Source organism: Pholcus phalangioides, unplaced genomic scaffold (assembly GCF_987345545.1).
Source record: "Pholcus phalangioides strain wild (caught in Gottingen) unplaced genomic scaffold, Ppha-v1.0 ptg000029l_1, whole genome shotgun sequence".
Classification (NCBI taxonomy): Eukaryota; Metazoa; Arthropoda; class Arachnida; order Araneae; family Pholcidae; genus Pholcus; species Pholcus phalangioides.
The window spans coordinates 1,560,128-1,573,188 of NW_028301619.1; the positions used below are offsets into that span (position 1 = coordinate 1,560,128).

The window sequence follows — 13,061 nt, forward strand, 5'->3', positions numbered from 1 at the left end:
GGGTAGCCCACAATAATGCATATTGTCCAACTTTCAGAAAATTTAAAATATAAAATATATTGCTTTATATTTTTATGTCTCTGTGCTTTTGAGATGCATACAAGATTTCAGTTGAATTTCAAGTGAAAGATTAATAATTCAGGGGTTCTCAAACTTTTTCTACCACTTTTTCTACCTGCAGTGCCCCTTTTCCTAATCAACGCTTATCTGTGACACCCCAGAGCAGTTTAATAAAGATTCTCTTTGAAAAACTTTTGTCAGGGCTGCCCCCTCTGTCAAAGGTTGGAGCAGCACAGTTTGAGAACCTCTGGTATAATTATATTTTATAGGCGCTTCAATTTTGTGTTGGTGAATTTAAACTGTTATTATCAATTTTTTTTTACTAGGATTAGACTTTGCATATGTGAAAAATGGATATATTTACCATACAAAATTTGATTCACCTCGATTTATTGACCATGGTTCGCTACAGCAGTCAGGTATGATTCAGATAATTTTTCCCCCTTAAAAATATAATACACAACAGGGCTATTGTGTTCCCATTTGAAAAATAATGTTCATGTATACAGTGTTATCAAAATTAAACTTTCTGCACCCAGAGGACTATGGAGAGGGTTTCTTTAGTCCATAACTGACAATATATATACATCACAATATAATGATATATTGATATGCAGGGCTTCCACTCAAAAAATTTAAAAAAGTAGGATGGATGGGGAGTACCCCATAAGACAACATAATTATAGCCTTATGAAAAAAAACTAATTTTTTTAATTAAAATTTTTTCCTGGCACTGTTTTAGCATCCTACTCAAGACAAAGCAAAATGACTGGCGTGATAACAAAAATAGTTTTGCCCCAAACAGTGTACTTTATATGTGCTATAGAGATGAATGCAATGAATGACAGGCAATTCAAAAGTAATTAAGTATTTATGTAAGCGTTAATAAAATGTTTACATTCATCTAATGAAACCTTTTTAAAAAATGAAGCCTCTCAAGCCCTGTGTGCCAACTAAGACACGCGTAGCTCTTCTCTGCACTCCTCAACCAAATCTATGTCCCTTTGTAGGTATAGTCTCAAAAACCTTACAGCATACTCTGGTCCAGGACAAACTAAGCCTCGGAAAAGCGAAAGAATCACTTCAGGAGAACACGAAGAGACCTTTTTGAAAATGAAACCAAGCATTCTACATGCTGGGTTGACCACTGCTGGACAATGTTCAGAAAACCTAAGCCACTCGTCAATGAGAATTCCCAAATCAGCGATCCTAGTTGCAACCGAGATAGTGACACAATTCAACTGGTAAGAGAAACGTGGGTTGTTCAAACCAAAATGAGCGACCATGCACTTGTCAATGCTAAACATCATGCTCCTTTCATTTGCCCATCCTCCAAACCTGTTTAAGTTGCTCTGGAACAAGTCCCTATCGCTTTGATTCCCAACTATCCCTATTAGCTTCACATCAATAATCTTATAATAATATTTTCCCAATAATCCTATCAATACCCTGATCAAGTTTATTGATAAAAAGTAGAAAAAAGTATGGGGCCAAAGACACTTCTTTGAGGAATTTCACTAGTAATGCCTGTCCAATCAGAGAATTCCCAGTTTACCATAACCTGTTATGACCTGTCTCTTAACTACAATTCTATCCAATTCAGCAATTTCCCCCCCCCCCAATTTTGTGTAAACGCTTCAAGAGTTTACCATGTTGGAACAGATTGAATGCCTTCTGGAAATCAAGGTAAACAACATCTACATTTTTACCCTTAGCCAAAGCCTTAGTTACATGATCATAGAAGCAAAGGAGGCTAGTTACACGTGACTTCCCCTTCCTGAACCCATGCTGATTATCTAACAATACATTATATACTTCACTCATACTTCACTCATAGTTTGTAAAACTGGGGGCAGATGACAGCACTACACATAACAAGCATTACACAGAAACAAACTTTACGTCAGGTTGCACTACACGTACACGCACATTCCCGCATGTACCGATTCGTTGGGGGGTTCCGCGGGGGGGGGGGGGCATGTGTGGTGTAGCAGTAGTAGGTAGGGGCTCGGGGATCCATGATGTTCTTAAGTCAGCCACCTCGTTGGGCAATTTGCCTGTTGTGGCGTTGTATTTGTATTTGTATATATTCATCTATCCACGTCATCAATTGCCTTTTCATAATAATTTACAAAATTTTCGGGAGAGCTCGCCAAACTCACTGGACAATACTCGTAATTGGACACAGCTTCTCTACTACCCTTTCTAAATATTGGAACAATATTAGCCAGCTTCCAATCCCTTGGGATGATACCCTCAGCAACACAACTCCTGTAAATCTGTGCGACTGGTCCCAACAATTCATTAGCACATTTCCTAGGATAGATATCATCTGTTCCTGGTGCTTTGCTGGCTCATACATTTTTTAGAAGATTTAGAACCTCCATTTCTTCCACTTGAATACTGTTGAGGATTTTATTACCCCATGCAACACCTGTGCAATTACATATAATTTTCTTTATTAAAAACTGACACGAAAAAGTCATTGAAAGCACTACACATGCCTACATTGCTCTCTACCATAGACCTTCCTATCAAGAGAGTCCAACACTGTCTCCTTACATCCATTATTCCAGTATCTAAAAACTTGGATCAGAGCCAATGTGTTACCTGCCAACCTAGATTTAATTTCCTTTTTACTATCCCTTATCGCTTTCCTCAACGTCTTTCTTTTATCGGTAAACAATGACAGGTCACCTCATCACCTTTTGTACTCTCTGAGTGCTCTTTTCTTTTCAAGATGAAGGTCACACATGCTATACATGAACCATAGGGAGCAGAATGTACAAACACATTTTTTTCGAACAAAGGTATGACGTCGTCCAAAACAGAAGATAGGTTCATACTAAATTCTTCCCATTGACATATCATCCCGACTGATTCCAATCAGTCTTTGAAAACTTCTGCTAACTTTCCTTTCACAACATCAAAGTTAGTTCTCTGAAAACAAGGAACCAGTCTTTCGTTAACAACCTTACTCGAATAAAAGTTAGAGAAAACTAACGACACGATGATCACTGAAAGGAAACTTGTTTTCCCCTCTTGAAACATGTTCAATAAGATCCTCGGAACTAATGAGAACTAAATCCAAAACAGCAGTACCCCTAGTGGCTTCTGATACACATGCTGATGCAAAAAATAATTGAGCACAAACTTAGAAGTCTCTTTCATATTGATCTCTAGCTGGAAATTTCTCCCAATCAATACCCGGTTAATTGAAATTCCCTAATATGACAACCCTCTTATGCTTACACATGTTGAAAATTTTATCATGAAGTTTGGCGATGTAGTTTTGGATCCCTATTCGGTGGATTGTAACAAACCCCTACAATAAATTTATTATGCCTTTTGTTTTCAAAATCCAGGCCCTCCATAGCTACATAGTTTCTAAAAAAACTCTCTTATTACCTAAGCTCCTGGCATTTATTACCACACATTTTAATTTGCCTTGTGATTGACTGTCAATCGAGAAGCCATCCAAGTCAGAGGTTGGTAATTCCCCATCTATTCTGTTATTATCATTAACTAACCCGCATTCTTGTCTACATTGTCTGGGAGTGAAAAACTTGACTTGAGCCTATTGTAAACCTCCCAGACCCTTCTCCCATGCAGATGAATCCCATCCTAACAAAGCCACCTATCTGTAAATGTGTGTAGTGCTGCCTGCACGATGGCGCTGGCGTATCTTCCCAGCTTGTATAATTATTATTCTATTTTCTGCTGGTGGCATCACAACAGAAATCGGGAGTCAATGGCGTTTGGCTCTGTTTGTTTATGGTTGATGTCTTACACACCGACGCGTGTGTCTGTGTCTCACCGTGCACTGCCACATTTTTCTCTACCAACATTCCCGTTTGTATTGTTTAAATATTATATGTTGTAAATAAAGTGTAAACATATAAACAAAATCATTTCATAGAGCAACTGAAGATTGGTGATATCGGACGTGAAACAAAAGAAACCACCATGGCAGAGGTGAGTGCCGTAGTTATACCGCCATTCAACGTGCGTGATGTATCGTTATGGTTCGTGATGTGTGAAAGCACTTTTGAGTTAGCCGCTCCGAAACGGATTACAGAGTCAAAAACAAAATACAACTACATTGTTGCAAATCTTCCTCCAGATAATGCATGTCTAGTACGAGACGTTCTCATGAACCCGCCAACTTCAGAGCCATAACTAGTCACACGTTGTAGTGAATCCTCGTCTACACAGCTTAGAAAACTTCTCGCTTGTGAGCCATTAGGAGATCGGAAACCGTCTGACATTCTCTGTGAATTAAAACGAAGAGTGGAATCTCTCAGCGCTTCGTACGAACTATTGATAGAACTCTTCCTGCAACAACTGCCCAAATCTACTTGATCTATACTCACTGTCGTGAGCTCACTAACCCTTGACAAAATGGCAGAGCTGGCTGGCAAGATCCAAGAAGCAAGCCCACCTCATGTAGATGCCGTGAACAAAAGACATGATCAGAAAACAATCAGACACGATCGCACAACCCCAAGAAGAGATTGCCCAACTACGGCGCGAACTGAAAACAGTTTTGCGTGTGCATTCCCATAGTGTTTTGCGCACACGTTTCCCCGTTCAAAGAGATCAACATCACCACCTACGTTGCCGGATAGGCAATTTTGTTGGTACCATAAGGCATTTGGCAATCAAGCCAGAAGGTGCACTTCACCATGCAGGTTTACAAAAAACGACAAAGGTGGAGAGTATTCGCACATGCTTCTCGTTGCTTATTTGTAGTCGATCGAAGCACCAACATTTCATTCTTTGTAGACACTGGATCTGACGTTTCAATACTCCCAGCATGCAGCACTGACAAATGTCAACCACTTCTCCAACTTTCTGCTGGAAATTTGTCTCCAATAAACATGTATGGTTTGGCGAACAGTCACTTTAGATTTTCAACTCAGCAGAGTCTTCTAGTGGACTTTCCTCTTCGCTGCAATACCGAAACCGATTCTTGGAGCCGATTTCTTGTACAACTTCAATTTGCTTCCGGACTTACAGCGACGATGTCTCCTCGACATGAGGACGAAACTCACTGCAAACTGTCAACTAAAGAAGTCAGAAGTGCACTCAATCAAACTTTTCGACTTATCAAAGCCTGCTCAGCAAATCTTCGCTGAACTCCAACCCATGCTGTGAGCATATCATCGAGACAACAGGTAGGCCATTTTTTGCTAAAGCTCGCCGTCTCTCTCCAGAAAAGTTATCTTGCTCCAAAAAGCAATTTCTGAACATGCAAAAATAAGGATTATGTCGGCCATCAAACAGTGCATGGGCCAGTCCAATTCATATGGTCAAGAAACCTAACGGTGTGTGGCGTATCTGCGGTGATTACCGTCAGCTAAGTAAGATCACCACACCAGACAGATATCCCATTCCTCATATCCATGACCTAACCCACATGCTTCATGGGACTGCAATCTACTCAACCATCGACCTCATCTCGGAGTATCAACAAATTCCAGTGGCAGAAGCTGACGTGCCCAAGACTGCCGTCATCACGCCTTTCGGGCTTTATGAATTTCCTTTCATGCCCTGCGGACTTTGCAATGCCGCCCAGACATTTCAGAGGTACTTCGACCAAGTGTTGGCTGGTCTCAATTTTTCAGTGGGATACATAGATGACATCCTCATCGCATCAGCGAACTCTGAACAGCATAAACAGCACCTAGACATAGTTTTCAAACGACTGGCCGAGCATGGTCTAAAGATCAACTTTCTGAAGTGCAAATTCTTCCAAGATAAAGTCACATTTCTCGAACACAGGATATCATCAAAAGGAATTTCTCTTCATGATAAAGTGAAGGCGATAAAAGATTTCCCAAGACCGGCAACCATCCAAGAACTTCGACGTTTTCTAGGAATGTTGAATTTTTATCTGAGAGTCCTTCCTGGGGTTAGCAGAAACACAAGCTCCACTATGTTTATATCTTCAAAAAAAAAGCCAAAAGCAACGCGAAGATCGAGTGAACAGAAACATCAAATCAAGCTTTCATAGATTGCAAGAAGAAACTCATTTCTGCAACCCTTCTTGCTTTTCCACATCCATCAGCCGAACTCTCTATCATGGTAGACGCATCCAACACAGCAATCGGTGCTTGCCTACAACAGCTTGTCAACTCGCACTGGCAACCTCTCGCTTTCTACTCCAGGAAGCTTATCAAAGCTGAGATGAATTATAGCGCTTACGACAGAGAGCTATTAGCAGCGTATGCGGCAGTGAAGCAGTTTCAACACATGATCAAAGGAAAACATTTCATCCTCTACACCGACCATAAACCCTTGACGTTTGCGTTTCGTCAAAAGCCTCGCAAGACATCTCCCAGACAAACACGACAGCTTGACTTCATCGGACAGCATACCATTGACATACGACACGTATCAGGCGTACAGAACCAAGTCTCTGAGGCTCTTTCTAGAATACAAGCCATTGCATGCCCTCCATCAATAGACTATTCCAAGATCACAGAAGCTCAAGCGACTGACAGCGAACTTGACTCTCTTAAGCATTCCTCTTCATTAAAACTCAACATCTGCAATTTAGTTGGTATAGACAAACCACTCTGGTGTGACACATCCTGCAATCGAGTACGTCCATATATACCAAATACTCTTTGAAGACACGTTTTCAATGTTATTCACAATCTATGTCACCCAGGCATCAAAGTCACAACACGTCTTGTCTGCGATCGCTTTGTATGGCCTTCAATTCGGAAAGACTGCACCACCTGGACTCGATGTTGTGTGCCTTGCCAAAAGTCAAAGGTGCACAAACATACTGTTTCCGCTCCAGGAAAAATAGAAATGCCAGACACTTGTTTCAAGCACGTTCACATCGATATCATTGGTCCACTTCCGTCATCCCAAGATTGCACGTATTGCCTCACCTACATCGATCGATTCAGCCGTTGGATCGAAGTCTTACCGATGAAGGACATGAAAGCAGCCACTGTTGCTTCAACATTCTATTCTGGTTGGATCAGTCATTTCGAAACCCCAGAGAAAATAACAACAGACCAAGGTTGACAGTTCGAAAGCTTCATCTTTCACGAACTCACCAAACTCCTTGGCATTCAGCACATCAGGACAATACCTTACCATCCTCAAGCTAATGGGATGATAGAAAGAGTTCATCCAGAACTGAAAGCAGTTCTGATAGGCAGCTATTATACCAAATTTTCCAATTTCTGAGGGTTTTCCTCCTGCCGATTATATATCAGAAATTACGGTACATTCACGGCTACCCACCCACATCAGAGACAGCGTATTTACCGCATAAATTCGCTTCGTTTTCACGAGATTGCAAAGAGATCGTTGGAGAAAAATGAAATCTGTAAAAACTCTATCATAAATATTCAGTCATCAAGCACAAGCCGCTATGCTGTAATGTTTTACGTCACGAAAATCCGGGTTTCGGAGCCGCTAATATGATTTTTTGAAGTTTTCCAACTTTCAGTTGGCTATCCTTTGAAAAAAAATTCCGTTGCCACGATGCAGAAGCGGCTCTTGGGATACATGACTCACACGGGGTACCGCTCCGGGAGGGACGTCAAATCCAAGATGAAAGAGCGGGAAAAAAAATTTTGATCGAAAAAAAAAGGGGAAGGGAATTTTTGTCCACTTTGGAGGGTTGCAAAATCCGAGATGAAAGTGCGTAGAAGATTATTATTTTTTAGGAATTGCAGGGCCAATACAAATCTGACATAGTTCCCATATTAAGGTGTGAAATATGTGGAAGTTAAATGGTGGTGGACCATCAGGGGAAGAAAATCATTCCAGCTGGGAATTGCTCAAAAAGGATTTATATTAATCAGAAGATGATCATCAGAGAATCATTTGCTTTAAATTTATTATTGGAGCTAAGGTTTACTGAAATGAAAAATCAATCAGAGAAATTATAGACTGATTAAAAATGATACTGTAAATAAATACTTTATACAATTTGCTTAACTTAATTAAATTTGTTTTAAATTAGTTACACATATTAATTCCTCATTGTGTATGGGTTTCTTTTGTTAGTAAGGGAAAGTTCGCCGATACCATCCCCCCTAAGCAAAATTGTTGGTTCTGAAAATTTATTTAGAGTTAAAAATAATTTGAAAACTGATTTAAGTAACTCAAATCCATACCTAATCGTGCTGCAAGTGTGATTGTATGGAATAAATTTTTCCTAGCCAAAAAAAAAAAAATCAAAACAACACAAATTTTGGATTTTCATCAAAAGGCATCCTAATTCCTCCCCCCTTCCCTCCAGTTATTATGTACACATTTATTTTAGTTCCTTATATATATTAGTTATATTATGTATAATAATTAATATATATATATATATATATATATATATATATATATATATAATTAGTTATATTTATATTGCTTATATTTCTTACTTTATTATATCTGTTATATTATTTATTATCTATGTACTTTATTATATCTATATTATATCTAGCTTTCCTTCATGAAAAAGACATAGAAGTGTTAAACACAGTATAAAAATGTCGACAAGTGATCATACATCAATCAAAATGAATCGAAGTAGTCAGGAAAAAAGAGATCCCTCTGATACTCAGAGGGGACGAATTTAGGAATTTAGCTATAGCAAAAATTGTTTCTGTTCCTGACTAAACGATTACAGCTGCACGACTATGACGAATATGCAACGCAATACTCATTTAGCGATCTGTAAATATCAATCACTAATTGATGAAAAAAACTTTCCACAAGACATAAATATAACTGTTCAAAGTTGATTTCACACTGAAAAGTTATAACAAAAACTATTTTTGAAAAATTAGATAGTGAATGAAGAGAGCAAAACAACTGCATCACTGCAAGTAGTCAACTGAATGGGTCTGAACAGTTTTCTGGCACTTTCGCAAGATAGCAGCTCTGAACATGCAAATTAGAGGGTTTATGGCAGGGGACAGATTTCGGGCACTTTCCCCTAAATCTTTGTATTGAACTTGTTTTTAGAAATCAATTATTTGTTTGATGCACAGGGGTGTCTGTAAATGATGGGGGAACCAATTTTATTTTTTTTCGAGAGGAACCCACTTTCACTCAAAAAGAACCCAGATTATGCCAATAACTTGGGTCTCAGGTAAATTAGAGTGAAGTGGCATCTCTTCCACAGTATCATGAACCTCATTAAAACACAGTTGCAGAGCAAGAATAAATGTAAAAAATATAAATAACAGTATATCTGTTCCTGTAAGTGGTCCCAACAGGCAACAATTGAATTTCAAAACTGCTTTTGAATTGTGGACAGCAAAAAAAATTTCTTCAAATTCTTGAGAACTGAAATATTTTTTGTACTGTAATTTACATTTCATATTAAACAATTTTTATTTATACATGATTTGCATTTTAATTTACATTTTCATCGTGAACTTGATATAAGTTGTTTTGGAATCTGAATTTTATGATGCGTCAATTTGGCTAAGGTTCTCACTCTTTTGGCTACAACTTTTTCCATCTGATTAGCCAAATTGCTACAATTGATAAAAAGTCAGGGCGAACTCTGTATACAATACAGCCATTGTGCACACGGCTTAAAACAGTAAATAGCAGTTTTGCATCTGCAGGACACTTTTTCAACGTGTGCAGATGCAACCATTTGAAGCACTCCCAGATTCTATTTTAACCTTCAAGTCATTTGACAGCAAAGGAACTGACTCAGTCATATTTCGAACTAAGACATTTATTCAAATTCTCAAAAACACAATTACAAAAATTTAGTGGAAACACGACATTAACGAAACTTTAGTATAATATCAAAATATAACAAACATATCACCGGTTACTATTGCACTTATCTGATAGTGGGTCCGGAATTTCGGCATATGACTAGATGAAATCCACCGTCCATGTGATTTCCAGTATCTAAGTTTCTGCTGGTCGGCTTCAGAGGGATTGAGCCAACGGAGACTAGCAGACAATGTTTGTTAGAACCAGCTTCATATCAAAACAATCACGCCGTGAGCATAGTTCACTGGTCTTTTTGTTTCCACACACACAAGACACTCTATGCAGAATGAGCACAGCATTGGAGCCAGTAGAAGTCCAGTCAAAGAAACCCATCAGGAGCATGACGCAAGAGCATCGATGAGACGTCGGTCACTGGATGTAAGTTCCAAACTTGTCAACAGACACTATCTAGAGTAGGATTAGTGTCAGAATCCAATGAAACACAGACGTAGAGGATCGTCAGAGTTGATCAATCCAAATGATATGGTTGAGGATTGTAGGGTTCGTTTTCAATGAATAATTGCCATACACAATCATAAGCACTCTCTGCCACTTTTATATATAATATTTGTTTTAATCATACTTTTTCACAATAAACATTATACTATTAACACGTCCTCCTCGCTTACAGCGAGCCTTTGAAATTACCTCCTGAGTCCACAGGAGCCACTCTCTAACTAACTGAAAACGCACCAAGCTTCTTTCCTCTTCCCGTCGAAGGTCTTTCTCCCCCCACCCACGCTTTCTAATCTCATCATGCTCCTTCCCGATGGGGGAAAACCTTACATTACCCCCTTCCTAAGCGTGAAATATGCATAACATATTTTACAAGACAAACTGGTTACATACATTGATACGGGTAATAGAAACTAGGATATGATCAAATAACACGATACTGATAGCAATAAATATTTACATAATTTGCAATAAAACGCAAGTAAACATTAATGTTCATTATTTCAGTTCACACAGTTCATTCCGTTCGTAAACGCGATATCACGTCTGCGCTTACATTATCTGTCCCTGCCGTGTCCGCTTCCAGGTGCTGTGATGATGGTCGGGCACAGTATGAGTTTTTGTTCTGCCCCTACTAACGTAGTAATTGGAGCTCTGTCTGAGACTTCATTCTTTCCTCTCAACTGGCAAGCTTCACATGCACATACAAAATTCCTTCGTATCCTTGACAATCCCCTCCCAATAAAATGAGTACCGGACTTTGTCATTTGTTTCTTAGCACTCTTGTATATGTCCCTCAAAAGGAGTTTTATGGGCCCTTCGCAAAAAAAACCGTTTTTTTTCTTTTGGTAAAAACCAACCCCCATTTTCTCTTTGTGGAAGAGCAAAGTCTGCTGTTTCCTCTCTCACCCTTCGCTGCTGACTCCCATTCGGTAACCAGTGGGTCACTAATGTTTTGAATTCTTCGAAATTCTTCTTGTGGGGTGACAGTGTGTTCTGTTTTTCTCTCTCACCTACTCCTTCATCTCTCCCACCCTGTTGCTTTGCCTGCATTTCGTTGTCCGTTATATCCTTCTTGTTCACAGCTGCGAACTTTTGGGCCTTCACTTCCCCTTTGAGTAAGCTGATAATTTGTGGATGCAATATGGCCTCCTCACTTATGTGGGGCTTAATAGCGCACAAAATAGCTCTGTGGTGGACTACACTTGTTTTGTCCGTTCTGGGAATGGCCAGATTGATGTGTCTCAAACCTGCCAAAATAGGCTTTCCGAATGCAGGTTTCAAATATGTCTTTGCTTTAGACTCTGTCTTGTGGCGGGGGACCAAATCTTCTCTTAAGACAGAAATTTGGCAACCTGAATCAATCAATGCATTTACAATTTTTCCCTCAATGTTAACTTTCATTCTCTTCAATGCGGTGATAGATTGGATATATCCCGAATTTTGTCTGATATCGTCACTGATACCGATTCCTGTTACTGAAAACGCTTCTGGATCTTGTGGTACATTTTCTGTTTCTATCTGGTTGACTCTCGTATCCAAATTACCCGTTCTTTTATTACTCATATTGACTCTGTTCTTATTTTCAGGACAGTTCCTTTTTACATGAAATCTTGACGAACAAATGAAACAACCTTCCTCTCGAAGTGGCTTCCGATCAGAATATTTCTTTCCATGGTCACGCTCACGAAAATATCTATTCCGTTGGTTATCATAATATCCTATGTCAGAAAAATTTGTCTCATTTCCTGAATGCGAACCGCTATTATTTGTTGCACTCGTGTAATTATCTACTTCTTTCGCGAGTTTGACTGCATCTAACCAACCGTCTGTTTCTTTCAACTGTATATAGGTTCTGGTGTTTGGGGACAGGCTTTCTTTTATTTTATCAACGATGACCAATTGTTTCAGATCCTCAAACATGTGTTAACTTCCCTCGACTTGAGGTATAAATCTACAGTTGTTTCCACCCTGACCGCATATTGACTACACGTTTCTTCCGCTTTCCTTTTCATCGTATCTAGATTCTTTTTATGTTCAATGGGAGTGATTTGAAATTCCTTCAAAATCATCTCTTTGATTCTGTTGTAATCATCGAAATCGGGTTCTGCCTGTCTCATGCTTATGCATCCAGCCTTCCCCTTCAAAGTACACAGTATAATTTTCCCATGGTATTCCTCCGGGACCTCATACAACTTAAACATATTTTCTGCTTGATGAAAGAAAAAAGGCCAATCCTCTATGTTTTCCGTCACCTCTGGCATTACACCTTTCATTAAATTCAAATACCCAATAAAATCATTATTGCCACGTGTTCCATGTCTTTCATTATGTTTTATTCTCTCTACCTCTAATTCGTGGTTTCTTGCTTCTCGCTCTGTTCTTTCGTCGATAATACTATTTAGTAATTCTTTCACAAATTCAGGTTCATAATGAGGGCTTTTCACAATTAGCTCGTTCAAATCCACAACCTTTGCGTCTTTGGGGACTTCCACCCGTAACTCATCTGCTAAAATCAGCAGGTCCTCTTTTCGTCCTCTGGCTAAGATGGCCATTTTTAGTATTTTTTCTTTTCTTAAATCAGTATCTCATGAAATTACTGTACGAAAATAGTTCGGTTTCGCCTAACAAACAAAAAGAAATGTGACCGCTCACCTTAGTATAGGAGAAAGTCTTGATGCTCGTTCGTTTCTGCCGATGGTCGAGCTTTCACATAAATATTCTGATGTCCTGAGACACTGGTGATCACCCAATGTGTGATCAGCTACGCCAAGTGA

General features: G+C 39.1%; 1 protein-coding gene across 3 annotated transcripts in view; it reads left to right on the forward strand.

Moving 5' to 3' along the window:
* LOC149067563 (endoplasmic reticulum metallopeptidase 1-like) overlaps positions 1-13,061 on the forward strand; it is a 226,376-nt gene that overhangs the window by 45,257 nt on the left and 168,058 nt on the right. For all 3 annotated transcript variants that reach the window (XR_016195341.1, XM_089252576.1, XM_089252577.1), the window contains exon 5: positions 387-479. Coding sequence is in view for 2 of the 3 variants with exons in the window: in XM_089252576.1 (XP_089108702.1) it covers positions 387-479 (93 nt within the window). In the remaining variant the exon portion in view is untranslated. The remainder of the gene's footprint in view (positions 1-386; positions 480-13,061) is intronic.